Source organism: Hydra vulgaris, chromosome 03 (assembly GCF_038396675.1).
Source record: "Hydra vulgaris chromosome 03, alternate assembly HydraT2T_AEP".
Classification (NCBI taxonomy): domain Eukaryota; kingdom Metazoa; phylum Cnidaria; class Hydrozoa; order Anthoathecata; family Hydridae; genus Hydra; species Hydra vulgaris.
This window is the reverse complement of record NC_088922.1, coordinates 36649606-36672069: the sequence shown is the minus strand read 5'-3', so window position 1 is coordinate 36672069 and position 22464 is coordinate 36649606. Positions and strand designations below refer to the sequence as shown.

The window sequence follows — 22464 nt, the reverse complement described above, 5'->3', positions numbered from 1 at the left end:
TTTCTTTCCAAAAAAGGAAGTTTTCTCTCAGATTCAACAGACCTTTCAGCTGTACTAGTGTGCTTATATTTCTTCACTAATCTACTAATAGTGAAGTTTTGTTGTTTAAAACATTTTCCGATGCTTCTGTGAGACTTTCCTTAGTCAGCAGCTTCAATAATTTGTCGATTCCTATATATGTTAGTTGTTTTCTAAAACATTAAATGTGTCAGTATTATTCCGTTTTTTAAATATTTTATTTATTTAAATATTAGTGTATACATAAACATACCTTTTTTATCCTAAATTTTTCACTACCACATCCAATTTTTTTAATTTTGCTTTATTATACATTATATTCTGAAAATCAAGAAAAAGTGTTAGTGTGGCTTTTTTTTGCACCCTACTGTATATATATATCGTTATATTGTATACAATATATGTATATATATATATATATATATATATATATATATATATATATATATATATATATATATATATATATATATATATATATACAGTCTTGGCCATAAGTTTGGAACCGATGAATTTTTTTCTCATAGGAACGTTTCTATGACGCGTACGGCATTTAACTGCTGCAGCATCGTGTTTATGCAGCATCAGTTGCATAGTTAAATGCCTTCGCGACTTCTTAATCGTTGCAAAACGTGAATCGTGTAACTTTACACCGCAGCAGAGCATCGTGAACAATATGACCCTCATTAAGCTGCATTATACACTGTTCAATGCCTAAACTATCGTTCCCTTGAACTAATGTTTACCTGAACTAATATTCGGTTGAACTAATGTTGAAATATACTTACTTATATTAACAAACTATACATTATATTTTAATCAATTAATTAGCTGATTTACATATATATTAACTGCATATCAGTGCGAAAGGTAAGGCTTAACTTCTTATAAGTATAAAATTAATTAATTTATCCTTTTATTGTTATATAAGAAGTAAAAATATGCAAATAAATCGCTTTATTTGTATAAATGTTTGCAAATTATCATTCAATAATATATACTATTCATAAAAATAGATCTATTAATTTATAATTATTTATATTATTAGCAGTAAGTATTCTACATTAACATGTACAGTGCGTAAAATGACTAGAAGTATTGAATTGTCGAAGGAGAAAAGGGCACAGATGATGATCCTACACCAGCAGAATTATTCTCACAGTAAAATAGCTGGTATACTGCACATATCTAAGTCTGCTGTCACCAAAGGCATTGCAAGAGCAAAGCAGTTGGGCACTCTGGAATCCAGAAAGAGGTCTGGACGACCTCGCATAACTTCTGCCACAACGGATCGGGTGATACATCGGCTTGCTGCTGCAAATCCAACATGGTCATCTCTCCAGATAGCAGTAAATTCATCACTTCCTGCCAGTACAAGAACAATCAGAAGACGCCTTTTGAAGGAATTCAAGCTGCCATCATGTCGTCCAGCAAAGAAAGCCATATTAAGTAAAAAGAATATCCGTGACCGCTTGACATTCTGTCGCAAGTACAAAGACTGGACTGCACAAGACTGGAAAAAAACTATGTTTTCAGATGAGTCAACTTTTTCTCAGTTTGCCTCATATATCAGACATGTCAGGAGACCTGCAAAACAAAGATACAACATCAGGTATGTTGTTCCCACTGTGAAGTAGGCGCCTACCGTTATGGTGTGGGCAAGTTTCTCGGCATCAGGTCGAGGTGGCATATGGTTCATGCCAAAGAATACAACCATCAATGCTCAAGTTTACCTTGGGATATTAAAGGAAAAGTTGAACACTCACATGAACATTCTGAAATGTAAGGTATTTCAGCATGATGGTGCACCCTGCCACAGAGCAGCAGTTGTAACCAACTGGCTAAGACAGAAACATATCGAAGTCTTGGGTCCATGGCCTGGCTCAAGTCCTGACCTAAACCCAATAGAAAACATGTGGACAATGATTAAGCAGAAGGTTGCTGTCACAAATCCAACGTCAGAGAAGTCTCTGATTGATGCCATCAAGCGTGTATGGACAACTGCCATAACCCCAGAATACTGCGCGAAATTGTCCGATTCAATGCCAGCGAGAATAGCAGCAGTACTGGGTGCCAAAGGACATTATTCAAAATACTGATACCATTTTTTACATGACAGAATATTTACTTGTATATAATATTTAAAATAAAAATGATTTCAAAAGTTTTTGTTGATATTTTGGGTACAAAAAGTGTAATTATATCAAAAAACCTAATCGGTTCCAAACTTATGGCCAAGACTGTATATATATATATATATATATATATATATATATATATATATATAATATATATATATATATATATATATATATATATATATATATATATATATATATATACATATATATCATTATATTGTAGTTGAAAGAGACTTTTATGGTAAAAAAAAGTCTCTTTCAACAATATTTAACTGACTTCAACAATTAAGCTGCATTTTAATGTCATCTAAAAGTTAAAACAATTAAAATAATGCACACAAAAAAAGAAGCATTAAGTTTTATTGGTTTTTAAAAAACCGCAATAATGACTAGAAATTTTTTAATTAAAAGCATTTTAGTTTTTTTAAACATATTTTTAAAAAATGTGCTTAGTGTTGGCTATATCGACTATCTTGTAGCCTGCTGCTACAAGGGAGTGTTGCTACATCGACTACCTAATAGCCTGCTGCTACAAGTGCCGCTTAATCGACTTAGGGTTTGCTTTGGGCAAGCAATCTATCAGTAAAAAAAACTTTATTTAATTTTTTAATTTTTTTTTTGGTTTGGGTTGTTAGCGTTCTCTTTAAAACAACAGTATATGGAAGAAACTTTTCGACTACCATGCAAGACTATATATATATATATATATATATATATATATATATATATATATATATATATATATATATATATATATATATATATATATATATATATATATATATATATATATATATATATATATATATATGTATATATATATATATATATATATATATATATATATATATATATATATATATATATATATATATATATATATATGTATATATATATATATATATATATTGTCTTAAATTTTCACCATCTGTTTAGCCTGGCATACCCTCTCGTCAAATTCCCACACATCTTCCTCCATTACGCTTAACTTATGCTTCTTCAGGTTTTCAAAATTTCCCTCAAGATGAACTATCAACTTTTTTCCAAAAAAGTAGCTTTTGCTAAAATGAAAAAAGATCTTTCAAATAATGAAAGATATTTATTTGTTCCATTAGTATGCTTTATGATTAATAACACTATTCATTTATTATCACAAGTTTATTCAAATGGAGTTCCATGTTTTTAAATCAAGGTTAGTGAGGATTTGCATTTTCAAACGTATCATTGTGGTGCCGAAAATAAAGTTCCAACAATTTTTAAAAACAGAATTTCAAAAATTAACACATTACGTTAGAAGAAGTTTTACATTATTTAAAGAATGGTAGTAAGATTTATTCTAAAGAGGTTATTATTAGATCTTTTCAGTATTTTGCTACATTCAGAAGTTTGTATAATCAACTATTAGTTCCTTCGAAAAGTTTTATATTTTAATCTATTTCAGATGTTGTAAAACAAAACTTATGTAATAATAAATAGGTAAAAGCATTACTCTAAATATAGTAATCATAAGTATTTACATTTGATATTAAACAATTTCTTTAAATTGCAATTTTATTTTTGAACCAACTTTTAAATACTTTATATTTAATTTTATAACCAACTTTTAAATTCAAACAAGATACAATACTTTTAAATACAAACAAGAACTTTTAAATACAAAAAAGATTTGCAAAATTTAAATTTCAATGTATGTAAAAGATTTAGATTGTTTCCCTGCTCGTACTTTTGGTGTGCATTGTCGAGGCCACATTTGGAGCCCTGTGTTACGACTTAGGGTTTATTAATAGTAATAAAGCAATTGCTTGGACTATTAAATAGTGTACTAACCATATCTGTGCTTTGAGTCAAGTTTCTCAACAAATTTAAAAATAACTAAAGAACCAAAAACTATAAAACTCAAAAAACCATTTTCATCACCAAGTTCTCTAAATCTATTATCCACTAATACTCGTGGTTTTTGAAGTATCTTTTCTGTCGAGTCATATTTCTTGCAAAGTTCACTGGACCTATTTGCCCTTTGAGAGACTAGTTTGAGTTTGGCTGTCTCATCTTGTGATCTAAGTGTTGTTGGTTATCTTCCTTTAATTCGTAAAGACTCCAATAATCACATGCTTGGCCTGGGCATCTACATTTGTAAGAATTCACCCATTTGTTGGGAAACTAGGTTTTAATCCACAGACTATTCTTTTATGTGCTTTTGTTTAGCACCAATTCACTGTATTGCTTTTCTTTTTGTTCTATTGTTCTATTGCTCTCCTTCATCTCAAGACTGCACTCTTTTTGATGTTATTTCTGATCAACTTGACCAAGCCCTCTCTCTCTATCTTTTAGCCAATATTGTTGTTGTTGGTGACTTTAATGCTCATCACATTGAATGGTTTGGGTCTAGTATCAATGACTCTGCAGGCATTAAGCCCCACACCTTTTGTCTTTCTCAATTACTAATAAAAATAGTCAACTTTCCAACTCATTTATCAAATAATCCGAATAATTTACTATCTCTACTTGACTTATGTCTTGTTTCTGATCCTAGTCAGTGCTCAGTTTCACCCATAGGTGCTTCTGATCACGATTTAATCTCTCTAAAACTTATATCATTCTTCTTCATTAGATTCCCTTTATTCTTGCACCTCTTACAACTACCTCAAAGCTGACTAAGACTCATTCCGTGATTTTCTTTGTGATGACCCTGGGTAGAAATATTTCATCTTCCTGCTGACAAATGTGCTTCTTACTTAACTTTTTGGATTAAGGCTGGCAAGGAATCTTTTATTCCCTCTCAATGATTCCAAGTCAAGCCTCACTCAAATCCATGGTTTTCCTCTCATTGTGCTGCAATTTCCAATTGAAACCATTAGCATTGTTCGCTAATGATGCTACGATTTATTCTTGTCTTGATCAGAAGCCAACACTCTCTAATTGCTTGGAGGAGGTGTTTGAGCTTGTAAAGGATCTCACTTCTACTTCAGCATGGGGCTTTCAGTGGCTGGTGAACTTTGACTCAGATAAAACTCAATTTTTTTTTAGTTAATTATTATTGTAATAATCTATATCTTTCCATATTTATGAACGGTAATGTACTCGATGAGTCATCTACCCTTCATCTTCTAGTAACTCTTACTTCTGATTTTTCTTCGAAACTATATATCAAATTGATTGCAAAATTAGCATCTACTAAGGTTGGATCCCTTTATTGTGCTTGCCACTTTTCTACTCAGGATTCCATTCTTTATCTCTATAAATCTCAAATCTGTCCTGTATGGAATACTGTTGCCATATGTATATACTTTTGCCATAGTATGGAATAGTGTTGCCATTTCTGGGGCGGATCTTTGAATGATGCCTTTTCTCTTTTAGAGAAGGTGCAAAAACACATGGTAAAAATTTTTGACCTGCTTTTGCAACTAACCTCCAACCATTATCTCATTGTCGTAGTGTTTCTTCTCTTTCTCTTTTCTGCAATTGCTATAGTTGTCACTGCTCTAACAAGCAAGCGTCTCTTGTGCCATCTAATAAAATTCATTCTTGTGTTACTTGTCATTCAATTAAGTCTCATCCTTTAACTGTGACTGTTCCTAAGTGCTCCAAAAATTCTTATTCGTCTAGTTTTTTTCCTCTAATATCAGTCCTTGGGAATTCACTTCCTTTATTTTGTTTTCAAGATTCATATTATTTGCAATCTTTTAAGTCGTCTGTTAATCGTTATCTTGCTCTATAAATTTTCTCTTTCTCTTTCAGTAACTTCCAACTCTAACAGTGGTAGCTTGCAGCCTTTTTGGAAGTGAAAATATGGAAAGAGAGAAAAAAAAAAGGTTAAAATCAAATAGTTCTTTGTTTGTTCCATATTCCAATAATGACATCCTATTGTCATTTTCATTGCTTGCTTCATTGTAATCATATTTTTGTCTCCTCTTAAACTTTCAAATGGTTTCATAATAGTTGTCACAATGGAGATTCAAGCATTGAATGGAGCACAAGTACATTCAATACAAGAATTATAAGCACTAATGCAAGAATCATATGCACTAATCCAAGAATCACTTCCATAAAGCAGTTTAATGGTTTATTATTCCAGTCTTCCTTTAAAAACTTAATGTCAGAGAATGGCAACATAAAGGTTGTGGCAGCGATTGCAGGTTTAAGAATCAAAGTTTTTTGTAGCATCTAAAAAATCAAGTTCAGCCAATTTGCAATGTTATTTTTTAGCTTAGTTTGAATTTTGTTGCCTATTAGCCTTCTTGCTGTTAGTAAACGATCGGGGTTGATATTTGACCAGGGCCGAATATAGCCGGGGCCGGGTTTGTGACTGGGGCTGCATAAACATTTATACATCCTAAAGTACTTTTTTTTTTCAAAATTTATGTTTGATTTTGTATATATATGCATTTATAAACATCATTTTGATCAACATGATCATCATCCTCATGATCATGAGCATCATGATCATCATAATTGTCATCATGATTATCATCATTATCATCATCATCACCATTATCATCATCACCATCCTTATCATCAGGCTTTAGCCTTCCTCTTTTATGCTGTTTCTCTAATCATGGTCAATGCTCAAACGAGCTATCATCTCTATTACAATAAACCAAAACTCATTCTTGCTTGGCTTCTTATTCAACAAGTTGCATCCTTTTACTGTATCTGTCCCCATTTATTAAATACTGGCATAAATATATGCCAGAATTTAATAAATAGTAAATGTAAGTATAAAATTAAAATATATAAAGAATTATACATTTATTTCTAGCCCCATCTATCAATCTTAATCCCTGCTAAATCTTACAATTTTGCTGGGGCCGAGGCCAGATTTGCAAAAAGTCTCATTTTTACCAGGGACCGAGGCCCGGGTTGTTTACTACTTGCTGTTTGAAGAGTTCTGTATAAAGTTGGTTTGAGTGGGAGGAATAAGTGCAGAGTTTTTAGCATTTAATAATCAGGGTTTTAACCAAATCCTCTGAAAGAACTCTGAAAGTTTTTGATAACCAGTTAAAAAGAACACCCAGCTCAGATTTAAAGATTGTTTTGTGAAAATTGCCAAAAAATCTATTTTTGTAAATAACATAAAAATAAGGAATCATCAATTAAACACATACAGTTGAAATTTTGATTTTCAAATTTATCAAACGTACCAAAATGGATGTTTTGGCATTACTTCAAATAGAATTTTTTTGCATAAATTGACACAGAATTTCAGTCAATCACTCATGTTTGCAAATACACACACACAAATAGTTGTCACCTTATTAAAGTATTTAGGTCAACTTTTTAGATTGTTTTTTTACATTTTTTTTAGACAATCACAATGCTATAGAATGTTTGCCTTTATCTCCTCCATATGGTTTTATTACCAAAATTGATTACAATGAACTTAGTTTATGTGAAGTAAGTGTGCTTAAGAAGTTATTTGTTACATTTTTAACTTTTTTATTTATAGTATTATTATTAACTAGAAGATGCCCACACCAAATATTATTGTAAAAAAAATTTTAACTGACATCAAAGAATTTATTAAAAGATTATCAGTTGCGTACCTAAATAAGATGGGTAAAAATTAGGCACCGTTTCACCTACTCTTTTTAAGTACATTAAAAAGAACTTTAAAAAACTTTGTAAAAATGTTCAATTTAAACACAGCTTGATTTGTGCCCTTTTTAATACTATATTCCAACAATCTGCTAAGTTTTTCTTTTTTTTGTTACTGAATTGTGCATATGGCACTGTCTTGGTGCAAACAATATAAAACACTTTAACCATTTAATTTAGTAAATATATAAGTTACATAAGAATTCTATTTTTATAAAAATTACTTTTTTTGTTCTTATGATGTCTTTTATCTGCACCAGTTTAAGTAGTTTTCAGTTTGTTTATTCTATTAAAGGGATGTAGATCTTACCTTCAAGTGAGTTCATGCCTAGTCTTAATATATAATTTTGATTTTTCAAATAATTTTTCTGATTGTCTTGTAACTTAGTGGTAATGTAAATTGTTTAGGAATGAGAAATTTCTATGCAAATTTTGACAAGAGAGAAAACAAATTTGATGAATTTAAAAACAAAATTTAAAATAAATTTTTATCTTAGATATTTCCAATGATAGCAACAGTGATATACCATACTTCTTGTTTTTGTAGATTAAATTTTAATTTTTAATTTTTTAGTTAGATAATATCAGATATTTAAAACTTTAGGTTATTGGAAGGGGCGCTTACGGTACTGTTCAAAAAGCAATATGGAGAAATCATATGGTTGCAATAAAAATTCCAGAAAATCAAAATGATCGTAAAGAATTTAGAAATGAAGTAAATTTTTGATTTTGAATGTGTTTGAATTTAACGATTAAATAAGGAATAAAATTTGCATTAAGGAAGTTTGGTACTGTTGGTACTCTAATTTATCCTTTACTTTAAGTTTGGTACTGTAAATATTCAAATTTAATCTTTACTTTTTTTTAACTTTAGTATAACCTCATATTAAAATTTTTTTTTAGGCAAAGCGGTTATCTATTGTGCAGCACAGAAACATAATCCAACTATATGGAACAGTTATAAATGGACCAAAAGTATAACACAGTTATTTTCTGAAAATTGTTCACCCTACAGATTTATTGTCATTTAATAATCATGTTTCATTCACTCAAGTATTTCTAATGTTTATGTTGTATGTTTCTACCTACATCTTTATGTCTCTAAATCAAACTTTATATTCACTGAATTCTTTGAAAAATACTCTTAACTTATATAATCAAAATATCAATCGATTGTATTATTAACAGCATTATTTTTTATTGTATTATTGTTTTTATTTTTTACTATTGATTGTATTAATAAAAACATTATTTTTCTATACAAGTTTGTTATACTCTCATAAGTTATTTAATGATGGTGTCAGATATCATTGTTTTAAAAGTGCAACATTTACAACAAGTATTAGAAGGCCCATGGTTAACCCATAATTCTTCACATGGTTAACCCATAATCCTCCACAATAGTAGATGTTTAATGATACTAACGATAGTTTATAGTAGATGTTTAATGATACTAATGATAACATTTATTAATTTAATTAGTAGAAAAATTTGTACAAATGCACAATATGTTTGTTATCAATAGAAATTTTTTTTTTGCTTATAACTTCATGTAAATTATTGGCAATAATAATTTACATGAAATTATAACTATGTTACCAAACTAATTTTAAAATTTGTTTATTTATTTTAATATTTATTTTTAAAGCTGTGCTTAGTGATGGAGCTAGCAGATTGTGGTTCATTACATAATTGTAAGTATTTTGCTATTTAAGATCTTCTGCAAAGTTTTTTGATTATTAAATGTAGATTTTTGATGTGGAATGTTATTTTGTTTTTTAAGTGCTGCACCCACCACTTGGGAATAAAACTATTCATTACACACTTGCTCATGTGTTAAGTTGGTCATTACAATGTGCTGAAGCAGTTGAATATCTACACAATATAAAGCCAATGCCTATCATACACAGAGATCTAAAACCACCAAAGTATATTTTAATTTTTCCAATAAATATTGACCAGAATTTTTGTTTAATAGAATCTCTTGTTTTTGCTTAGGAGCTCAAAGTATTAGCTTATTTAGTTATGTGTTGCATTGCTTATGTCACATGTTTATGTATGGTATTGTTTTTTGCACATTTTTGTCTTGTACTTTTGTGGCACACTTTTTTGTTACTCTATTTATATCAATTTTTGGCATACTTATTGCATTAATTTTATCACAGTACTGTTTTGCACCATATCATGCTTCTGTGCAGCACTGTTCGTAGCACTTATCTGTTTTCCATTTTTTCATTGTTCATTAGGAAACATCCACAAATCGTACCTCAGAAAATACCCTTCAGAGAACACCCTCAGATTTTATCTCAGAATACACCTTTTCTTCATCTGCAAATTTGGTGCTTAGAGTATTGGTCAAAGTTATAAAATAATGCAAAAATGGAACTGAATCTTATGAAAAAAAATTAGTTTTTATATTTGTGGAAAAATTTTTCATGGCTAAACTATATGACCAAAATTAAATTTTACACAAGCACATACATTATGTGACACAAACACTGAAGCTTTTTGTTATTTGTTTACTATTATTGTTACAATGATTTTTTTTTTAATTTAGTGAAGAATGTTTCAATGAATAACTAGAAGTAGTAACTTATGTTTTATTAGTTATTTGGTTTGTGTAGTTAATTTAAATTACATTTGTATAATTTAGTATGTTGTTAAAGCAATCTGGGACTGTTTTAAGAATATGTGATTTTGGCACAGCTTGTCATCCTCATTCAGAAATGTCCTCTAGTATAGGAAGTGCATCCTGGATGGCACCAGAAGTATTTAGAGGTAACTTTAATAAAACTTTAAAAAAAATTAAAACGTCAAGTATTTTCTTTTTCTTTCAAGTTATTTATGCAGTTGCACAAGTTTAAAGGTAATTTTGTTCAGTTTGTGAAAACAAGATGAGCCAGATATTCCTTTTAGCGACACATTGCATAAATTACACATTGAATTAACTTTAAAACCATTTTAAATATATATAAAAATGTCTCTCTGGCATCTGACTTGAAAGGTATCTCAGCTAGCTTGAATGAGATGCCTACCATCTTAGTAAGCTCTGTTGACTAGTTAATCAAAATATTCTCCATATAAAACTGCTCAAGGACATCACACTTCATAAGCGAGAAGTTCCGAGTTCAATCCCCACCATGTCCCTGGTAGTATACCACATACCACGCTCAAATTGCTTCTCTGCGCAGCAATCTTGTTCGTCAAGGTTTGTGTTTCGGAGTTATAGAGTTGAGAGAGAGTTATAACCACTATTAGGTAGCCTCCTCACCTGTAGTGGCCTTCTCAGCCTTCTCGTAAGTGAATAACAAAAAAAAAAAGGACATCACACTTAATCAGCTTCTCCAACATCTTTGTTTTCTCCTCAACATTATCAGTTAGGGCTAGGATAATTAACTGTTCTGTTAAACATCAAGCAATATAGAAACAAAGAGTGCTACTATCTTCACTATTTTCTTCTCTTCCTCATTTATTTCTGTGGCTACCATCTCATTTGTTCTCTGGATCAGCAGATAGAGAGCATCTGCCATAAATCTTTAGAATATATAGTATCATTAAATGTATAAAAAAAACTTTATAATTTACTTTCATCTATAACATAATCTGTTTTAACTGTACCTGATTTCATGGCAGGCTCCAGGTTTAATAAAAATAAAATCCTGCTACATTTTCTCCTAAATAGAAGGCATCTAGCTCACAGAGTTTTTTAAAGTTATTAAATGTCTTTGTGGTCAATGCCCTTTTACCAAACTCTAGGGTCTCATTTGCAATGTTGTACAGGAGTTATCCAAAATATACCTCATTCCAATCAAAGCTGATGATCTGCTCTGTTTTGTTCACCCCCTCTTTAAAGCTTGGTCAGGCTTTCTGCAGTCTTATGTAAAATACTCTCTTGGGCTTTTAAATTTTTTTACAAGTTAGAGTCTCCTTAAAATTGCAGTGTAAATCTAACATGTATTGCCTGCAGAAAAACCAAAGCAAGTGGATGTTGAGGATATATGAGAGGATGCTAATGGTTTCAATAAATACTCCAGTGTGATGCAGCTTATGACAAAGATCTGATCAACAATGACTTGAAAAGTTTAATAAAATTTACATAATTTATACAAAAACTTTAACTGGTATGTTACTTTTTTTTATTTATATATGCATAATACTTGTAAGCATATCTATGATCAGGCTTTATTAAAAGCTAAGTATATGATAAGCATATTTCTGAGCCTTACTTTAAATTATACATGTTTTTGAGCACAATTATTTTAGTACTGGAACTTATTTGATGCATGAAAATATTTAATGAAGCTTTTGTATTGCAAAACAAAAATCTGTATGTATCAGCATATAAGAAAGGAAAGTTTTTTTGTCTTGTTTACAAAACTTACAAGAAAGCCTTTAGTATTGAAGTAAGTATATTTTATAAGAATTATGCTTAAGGATACTTGTGAGCCTCTTAAAAATTTTGTTATGATAAATACATGTATAATAATAATATATATTGAAAAAAAAGCATGCATCTTAGTAATAAAAATATAATATTAAACTAAGGGATCATCAATAAGTTTATTAAAAGTTAAATATTACATCAGAAAAAATTTAAAGTTTATTGAAGTTTTATAGTTAATCTAAACATAAAGTTTGATTATTATACATGTATATGATATTGTGTGTGATTTTTGTATTATATACTTATATTTAATATTTTAGGAAAAAAGTATGCTGAGAAATGTGATGTTTATAGGTAAAGTTGTTTATTTTTTTCAATTACTTTTATCTAAATAAAGTTGTTTATTTTAACAAATACTGTGTTATTTAATGTAATTTATTTAATGTATTAATATGTCATAAGCATATTTTTGTTTTTAATATTTTTTTATTACTAAATAGTTAAATACTATGAAAAATTGTTTTTTTCAGACCTTTGCAAAGGTTTCAAAATGATATAATTCCATTGCTATTTTAATACAATTATATTATCAAAAATTAATTAAAATTATTTTTATAAATATGTATCAAAGAACTAGACCAAGCTGTCAAGCCCATGTGAAATAAGGAAAAAATTAGGAAGAGAGAAAGGATAAAAAAATTAAAAAGATATTTTGAACAGATGTTCAGAAAAAAACAAAGACACTATAGTAAAGCGTATAGTAAAAAAAATAATAATGATAATTTAGACATCGCGCATGTAATAGAAATAATAAACTCAGACTGCTAAGGGAAAATCATGACCAACACGCATGGTCTAAAAGAAATAGAATTTAAAATACGAAATTATATATATATATATATATATATATATATATATATATATATATATATATATATATATGCATATATATATATATATCTATACATATATATATATATATATATATATATACATATATATATATAAATATATATATACATATATATATATATATATACATAAATATATATATATATATACATATATTAAGGTGATTCATATTTGACGAATTTTTGAAAATCAAGTTGGTCCTACTTGGAATGGTTGACCACCAATATAAAAATAATTTTAAGCCAAAAAATTTTAATGTCACGTGACTTTAGAGGTCCCCGTCTGTCAAATTTATGTATAAAAACATAACAAACTTCAGGGGTCTGGTGGGGACCTTTAAAATCAACACGGAAAGCCAACTTTTCTTCTATATGGTATATTTTGGACTACTTATTTATAATAGGGTAGGACCAAAAAGAAATACGGTGGTATTTATTCCACATGATGTGGAGAAAGTGGCGAAAAAACCGTTTTTTTTTGTGCATAAAATGACACATTACTATGTATAACTGATGCTGGTTTATTCTTCATATTTAGGCCAAATTTAAAAAGTTAATATGAAAACTAAGCATTAATAATGTTTCTATAGAAGGGGCTTGTCAATAGCTCTCACCCTATTATTGGAGATTTATACCCCCTCTATCCTTTCTTCATTGGAAAGGGGGGGGGGGGAGCGAAGTTATTTAAATTTTATTATAAATCATTTTATATAAAATTACTTTATTTTCTTTAGAAAAAAAGACAATATAAACATTAAATTATGATAACATTTTGATTCCTGAATATTTTGGAGTATTTATTTGTTTCCGCGGTTTTATAAACTAACATATTGTCGTATTTGCGGAAGACATATTGTCGTAATTTTACATTCTGTGTGTGTATGTGGTGTATTCATAACAATCTATAAAAGGTATACTATCTGCGGTTATATGCAAAATTATTATTGTAAAATACATGTGACTTAAACAAAGTATGAATATCAACTGTTTTCTTTAGAAACCAAGATGTTTACTATTTAGAAACCAAGATGCCAAGATCGACAAGACTTAAAACAAGGGCATATCTTTTTGAAGAAGAGAATCTTAAAGAAAATCTTCCAGAAATAATCTTTTCAACAAATACAGACATTATTCTCTACTTTCAGTTTAGACGATCTGGAGACAAAATAACTCCAATAAAACAGCTGATTGCTTGTACCATTGGTCGTCAAACAGCAAAGTGTTCTGGTTTTGGTAGCTGTCCTGAAAGCTGCATTATTTTTGCAGTTAAGAAACCATGGATAGATGGAGGATACAAGGATGGGATACTCACTGACCCATTTATAAGGTAGGCCAAACAAAATTTAATTCATATTAAAGGGACAGGTTACCATAAACACACCACAAAATTTGGATAATATAATATTTTCTAAACCTGTTATATATATTATTGAAGGAAGCATATCACTGATCTGATCAACAGCTGGGAGAATTTAAAGAAAAGTAAGCATAAGAACTCAAAAGAAGCAGGAAAAGCTAGACAAGATTTCAAAAAAAAGGAAACAAAGTTTTCTGGATTGCTAAACCAAATATTGAAGATATTCTAAAGAAGACTTTTCTTAATAAGGAATCGTATTGTACTGATATGAAATTTTTGAGAGATCAAAAGACCAGTCGTAAAATGACTCTGAGTAAAAAAGACAAACTTTATAACTGGAGAATTAAGAAGAGAGAACAGAGAAGATTGAAACATCTACAGTTAGTACACAGTGTTGAACAGTTTTCTCAGAGAGATGATTCTACTATAGAGCTTCAGTTTTCCTCAGAAACCAGCGATATAAATACCAGCATAGACTCAGATTGTTCGTTTGATTTCAATCAGCCAGGTCCAAGTAATGACATGCCACAGTTAGCCAAGGATTTTGCAAAAGATATTGCCGTGACTTCAGTTTCAAAAAATATTTCCTCCAGAGATTTGTTGCATGTGTCTACAGATTTGGTTGTTAGTTCAGGTGGAAATGTTGAAGACTTTTTACTGTCTCAATCTACTATTTGGTGAGCACAAAAGAAAACCATTCAGCAAAATGCTGCAAAGCTCAAAATAGGGGTTAAAAAAGCTGCTGAGAAAGCACTTTTCCCCATAATAGCTCACTTTGATGGAAAAATTATGGAAGATATTACTAATGGGAAAAAAGAAAAAAGAGACATGTTTGCTGTTTCAACTAATATTGATGGAGACATTAAGCTTCATGGAATTTCAGCAATGGAGTATGGGACTGGAGCTGCTCAGTATGAAGCTTTGTATAAGGTACTGGAAGATTATGGAATACATGACGATGTGAAGGGAATATGTTTTGACACAGCTGCCTCAAATACTGGAAGACATTCAGGAACCAATATTAGGTTCAGTCAAAGACAGGAATCTATTTTATTAGAGCTTGCCTGCAGGAGGCATATATATGAACTTCATCTCAAACATTTCTGGGAGCAAATTACCTCAGGCAAAACAGCAGCTCCAGAAAATTTAATGTTCAAATGGTTTCAGACAAACTGGAATGACATCAAGGAAACTGTTGATTCTTCCAATTTATTAAGATTTGATACCAATTCCATCAGCAATACTTTCTTGGCAACCCAGATTAAGGAAACTATCCAGTTTTGCAAAGATCCATTAAACACTGACATATTTCCAAGAGGGGATTATAGGGAGTTATTGGAACTTACCCTGATGTATCTGTATCCTAAAATATTTTTCAAAGTTTGAGCTCCAGGCTGTGTTTCTCATGCTAGGTTCATGTCAAAAGCCATTTACTACTTGAAGATTCAGATATTGAGTACACATCTGCCCTATGATTTGACTGCTGCCCAAAATAACGAGTTGAAGACATTGGCAGAATTTATCTCGGTTTTTTATTCTGTCTGGTTTCTGAAAACCTTATTGCCCTCAGAGGCACCATTTCAGGATGTAAAAGCCTATTGGCAAATGGTGCAGTATAAAGAATATGTAGAGAAATGCGACTCTGATTCCAAGAGAGTTCTAAATGGAATTGAAAGTACAATGATGTCAATGAAGAGACACACCTGGTACTTAGATGAAACTTTGGTTCCACTTGCCCTCCCAGACACCCTATCCTTCCCGATGCGGAGAAAGAAAACGTCGCAAAAACATCACCCTCCAAACCAGTTCCTGATCATTTTCAGCGTTTAGAGAAGTCAAACTCGATAAACGAGTTAAAATTTAAACAAGAAGTGCCATCAGGGCTTGCTCCATTAATTGGAGAGAACTTTTGGTTCATCTTCAGTTTATTAAACCTGACAAGAATGGAGGACAAACTTTGGTTAAACTGTCCTGCTCCTATGTGGTGCTATGTTGACCAGTTCAAAACATTCTCCAATTTTGTAAGTAAACTTAAAGTAGTGAACGATTGTTCTGAAAGGGCTGTAAAACTTGTATTAGAGTTTGTGAAGAATGTTCACAATGAGGATGATCATCAAGAACTTATACTAGCTGTGCAGCAAAACGAGATCACCTCCGTGGGTAAATAGTTGCAGCTAGCGCATGAAGCAATAGGAAAGCAGAGAAAAAAATAACATGATTTATATACTATATTTATGCATTGCAATATAATATATTATATTTATATATCATGATTTTAATATTTATATTGCCAAATTATGTTTTTTTTGCTGAAGAAAAGAAAGTAATTTTAAATAATATAATCTATAATAAAATTTAAGTAATTTCGCCCCCCCCCCCTTTTTTCCAACGAAGAAGAGATAGAGGGGGTATAAATCTCCAATAATAGGGTGAGGGGGGCGGGTAGCTATTGACATGCCCCTTCTATAGAAACATTTTTAATGCTTAGTTCTAATATTAATTTTTTAAATTTGGCCTAAATATGAAGAATAAACCAGCATCAGTTATACATAGTAATGTGTCATTTTATGCAAAAAAAACCGGTTTTTTCGCCACTTTCTCCACATCATGTGGAATAAATACCACCGTATTTCTTTTTGGTCCTACCCTATTATAAATAAGTAGTCCAAAATATACCATATAGAAGAAAAGTTGGCTTTCCGTGTTGATTTTAAAGATCCCCACCAGACCCCTGAAGTTTGTTATGTTTTTATACACAAATTTGACAGGCGGGGACCTCTAAAGTCACGTGACATTAAAATTTTTTGGCTTAAAATTATTTTTATATTGGTGGTCAACCATTATATATATATATATATATATATATATATATATATATATATATATATATATATATATATATATATATATATATATATATATATATATATATATATATATATATATATATATAAATATATATGTATATATATATATAAATATATATGTATATATATATGATGAAAAATTTAAAAAATATGTAAAATAATTAAACTAATGCAAAATCTTCAATATTAATTTTAATTTAAAGAACTTCAAGATTATAAAAATACTTTTTATTTTAATATTTTTGTTATTTCAAATAAATAAAGGAACTTTTATGCTATTCGACTACATCAACTTCTGCACAGTGTCTTATTTTTCATGTCCACTCTCTAATCAAATCTTTAACTGTACTTATTATTTTGCCACCCTTACACAAATATCCTTGCCAATTCCCCATGGGTTTATGGCATATGAAGTTGAAATAACAAAAGGTTTGTTAGATTACTGGAAATAGGCAAGAAAATAGTATTTAGATGATCAAAAGTCTTGTCTGCAGAAAATAGAGAAAATAGAGAAAATGAAAGCAAAAAAAAAAAAAAAAATAGTAATTGAGGATATTAAAATAGTCAACACTGAAATCTGAAATTTGAGAATTTAAAAAAGTTACCTGATGAAATTGTATGCTGAAAAAAAGGAAATATATTATTAAAGCTCACATCAAAATCAAATGTATTAAAAAAAGATGCAAAAAAAGACTTTGGAGAGATGTTCAAAAAAGTTGTTGAAAAGAAAAATGAACTTATATGTATTCATTTATAATAATTTATCTGTATACATTTAAAATTTATTGAAAAAAGAAAGATCTGTTTTTAATGTAATCATTTTCTCCTCAATTCTTCTTATTTTTTCTTTGAAAAAAATGTCATCTGCAATCAAATCTCCTTAAATATAAGGAAAAGATCTTCAGAAATATTCTTAAAAACCTTACTTTTAGCCTCAGTTTTAATAGTGGTAACCCTCACCAATTACATCATCAATGGTGTTTCTTTCAAGGCAAAGTATAAAATAATTTTGTGCTTGTGAATATAAGTATACTCCAGGCAGCACACAGATACCCACCAGATCTACTGTTACTTACAAATATTTTTTTTTAATGATGATTATTGTAAAATTTGATGAATTTAAAGAAATTTCTTATCCAGACAGCACATAACATAAATAAAAAAAATAAATAAAAAATCTTTTTAACTAAGTTACAATATCTAGTTGTTACTATTTACATAATATTATTGGTTTACCTTATATCAATTTTCTAGTTTTGTTTAATTGGTTGGAATAAGGTTTTTATCATGCATTTGTTATGGTCTCAAAAAACGTTATTTTAGACCATAGAGAAAAAATGTAAGAAAATGTTTTCCTGCTTTTTACATTATTTTTGTATTTTAATGATTTTCACAATTTCTTTAAAATTGTTCAATTCTTTAAATACCCATTTTGCTAAATCTTCTCATAGTATTGATTTATTTATTTTTTACTAAAATATTTATTCATAAAAACTTTACTTTTCGAAATTTCGATTTAGGTATGATCTCAAAGTTAGTTTGATTCAGACTATAGAGAAAACTTTACTTCTATACAATAAGTTTTCCCGCTTCTCAAATTATTTTTATGTCATGCCTAATATTATTGTGATATAACTCGAAAAAAAAAATTCTATCACCACCCTTTTGGTTGAAATTTATCAATTCTTATTACAGTATTTAGTTTTATTACAGTATTTTTTATATATTATTTATCATACCCTGATTTAGGTATGATCCTTACTTGATATAGTAATAATTTTTCATATTATTACTATATCAAGGAATTTTTAAATTATATTATCTTATATTCTTTACTCAGCTTTGTTTTAATTTTTGCATGCAATATTTTCGCCTTTTATTATTATTCTGAGAGTTTCTTATATTCTTCACTAAATGTTTAAGTCTTTACACTTTTGCGGTTAATGTTTTTGATGGTTTTTATGCTATGTTTTTTCCACTATAATATTATTTAATTTTTGTGATGACTTTACATTGTGCGGGTTGTTTCTTTTTCTGCACTTCAGATTGGTTAACATAATTCGAATGAGGTATCTATGACAGCATTAGAGTTTATTGAAGATTCTATTATGTTTTATTGATTTTTTTTAAAAAAAATTTCAATAGGGTATATTGCTTTTTGATTGTCTTGAGTTTATTTATGCTAAAAGTACCTATTTGGTTTCAATTGTCCTAAAAAGAAATTTTGTTTGTTTGCATACTTACTTGAATATTGATGCTTTACAACTTTGGGTCCGGTTGGGTTTGAGTCTTTTTTTAGTGCAGTATGGAATAGGTGTAAGTTTGGGAGTAAAGCATAAGTAAAAATTCATTCTCCCCTATTCTAATGTACTTTATTTTTCCCTCAGGTGTTCACTGCTCATGTGTGGCCATTCAGCAAGTTTATATGTCAAAAAAATTATTAGATTACTATTACACTTATCATAACCAAAAAATGTAGCATAAATGTAGCATATTTGTTACAATAATACTGAAGGGGTGCAACTTTAAACTATTAGAACATAAATAAAAGCATCTAATTGAACATTGCTTTGTGTGCACAAACTTTTTACTTGTTAATTATATCTAGATCACTTGATTGGTCATTTTTTATTATTTGATCAAGGTATTTAAAAGACTTAACAAAAATAAGTTTCTGCAAATGATTTTAATATGATTTTTGACTTTTGAATTAGATTAAATATTATACAAACTATAAACTTGGTATTAAAAAACACATTAATTAAAGAAGATTCCTTGTTTTTAATGCTAAGTAATTATTAAAGAATTTTTCATTTTATACACATTGTGTACTTGTTATTATTCTGCAAATTATTTCATTAACTATACACTTTTATGTAGTAATTTGCAGAATAATAATCAGTAAGTAACATTGTCAAATGCTTTATTGAAATCTATAAAACAGGAAAACACATGACTTCCTCTAGATGTATTGTAGTAAACAGTTTTTCAAATAATTTGTGCATGATGTTTTTGAGTTGTTTAAAACCAAACTGGTAATCGTCAGTCCCATCATTATTCATATTGACTTTCTGTAAAAAAATTCAAATACTTTTGACACAGCAGGAAAAACAACTTTAGCTTTGGTTGTGGCTTCACAAAACTTAGAAGGTAAATAACAATTGTATAAATAAGAAAAAAGTTTTAATTAAGAGTGCAGTTTACTCCCACTGTATATATAAGACTCTATACAAAACCTTTTAGGTCTGGCAACAAAATATTTTTTTGATAATTTGAACTTTTTGATATTTAGACATTCTTCCTGAAAAACCTGCTGAAAGTGAAACAGACTGTAAATTATAAATTAGTAAAAAAGATATAAATATATATATATATATATATATATATATATATATATATATATATATATATATATATATATATATATATATATATATATAATTAAAAAATATATAAAGTATATAAAAATTATATAATAAATTAATTATATAAAAAATATAAATGAATTAGTAAAAATTATAGGAAGGTAAAAATTATATATATATATATATATATATATATATATATATATATATATATATATATATATATATATATATATATATATATATATATATATATATATATATATATATATATATATATATAATAAATTATATTATAATAAATTATAGGAAGGTAAAATTATATATATATATATATATATATATATATATATATATATATATATATATATATATATATATATATATATATATATATAGTTTTTACATTCCTGTAATTTTTTTAAGCTTTGGAATCATACTTTGGCAGATGTTAACAAGAAAAAAACCATTTGATGGATATGGAAATTCATTTCAAATAATGTGGAAGGTGAGTGAAGGTAAGAAGCAATAATATTATAAAATAGTATTAAGCAATTATATTATATAATTATATAAGCAATAATTTATAAGAAGCAAAAGACTTAAAGAAGCACTTTATATTTAATTTTATATATTTGAATTTTTTCTAGGAAAGCGGCCTTTTCCAATAAATGGTATACCATCATGTTTAGAAATTCTCATTCAGAGGTTGGTTGCTACAAAAATAATAAAAATAATTATAAATAAATCATTGAACTGAATGGTGTATTTGGTATTTAATTATAAACTTGTTTAGGTACATTTTTTCAGTGATACGCATTCCATTTGGTCTAAAAAGAATTTTACTGATACATTTTGATGAATATGCAAGCCAATTCGACAACTTTTACTACCTTAAACATTTGTAGGTCATTTCTATTCAAAACTTGGTTTTCTGTAGAAATGACCTACAAATTGGTTTCATTTTTTACTTCTATAAATCTTATCCTCCCTCCCATGGTATACTGCTGTTATATCTGGGTTGGGTCTTTTAACAACATCTTTTCTTTTTTTGACTAAGTGCAAAAATGCATCATAAATGTAGTTAGACCTTTTCTAATGGCCAAGTTTAAGTCTCTGTTAATTCATTATATCTATTTGTTGTTGTTGTTTTGTAAATACTACAACAGTTGCTGCTCAAGTGAACAACCAGCTCTTGTAATATCTACTAAAACACAATATTGTGTTGGTCTATTATTTTTTACCATGGTTTTTACTCATTATTTTGATTTTTTTACTGTAACTTTTTTTTATGCTCAAATTACTTTAGTTTGGTTTTTTTCCTTAGAAATCAACGCTTTGGAGTTCTTTCTTATTTTCATGATTTTTTTGCTCATATAGTTTAAAGTTTTTTACTTTCTGCTTACTACTTTCTTGCTCTTTAACTATCTTCTCTGCTTCCTTGTAACTCCTCTGCTTCCTTGTAACTCCTCTGTATTCTTGTAACTCCTGACTTAACTAGCTGCTGTCAGCAGATCATGCTACAACTGTAATTAACTTTTAATTTTATATTGTTTTTAGGTTAATTTATTTTACTGCATTTGTTTAGGTGTTGGCAGAAAGGAGTAAAAGATCGACCAGCCTTTGTTGATATTGTGAAATATTTGCGTAAAGTCAACTTGGTATGTAATGTTATGTAGTTTGGTATGTTATGCATTTTGGTTTTGTTCAATGTTATGCTGGAATAATCAGGTACCCTAATATTAAGAATCTAGCACACAATGTTTCTTAAATAATGTTTTCAAATTAATTTACTTGACAACTAACCATTTAGAATCAAAAATTAT

The 22464-nt window shown here is 28.8% G+C and overlaps 1 protein-coding gene across 2 annotated transcripts in view; it reads left to right on the top strand.

Annotated features, from left to right (window-relative positions):
* The window catches only part of LOC100202567 (mitogen-activated protein kinase kinase kinase 7), a 49542-nt gene that overhangs the window by 2118 nt on the left and 24960 nt on the right, over nt 1–22464 (top strand). For both annotated transcript variants that reach the window (XM_065793078.1, XM_065793077.1), the window contains exons 2-11: nt 7465–7553; nt 8359–8469; nt 8658–8729; nt 9403–9448; nt 9538–9682; nt 10408–10532; nt 12459–12492; nt 21065–21156; nt 21289–21346; nt 22227–22299. In XM_065793078.1, the coding sequence (XP_065649150.1) occupies nt 7465–7553; nt 8359–8469; nt 8658–8729; nt 9403–9448; nt 9538–9682; nt 10408–10532; nt 12459–12492; nt 21065–21156; nt 21289–21346; nt 22227–22299 (845 nt within the window). The remainder of the gene's footprint in view (nt 1–7464; nt 7554–8358; nt 8470–8657; nt 8730–9402; nt 9449–9537; nt 9683–10407; nt 10533–12458; nt 12493–21064; nt 21157–21288; nt 21347–22226; nt 22300–22464) is intronic.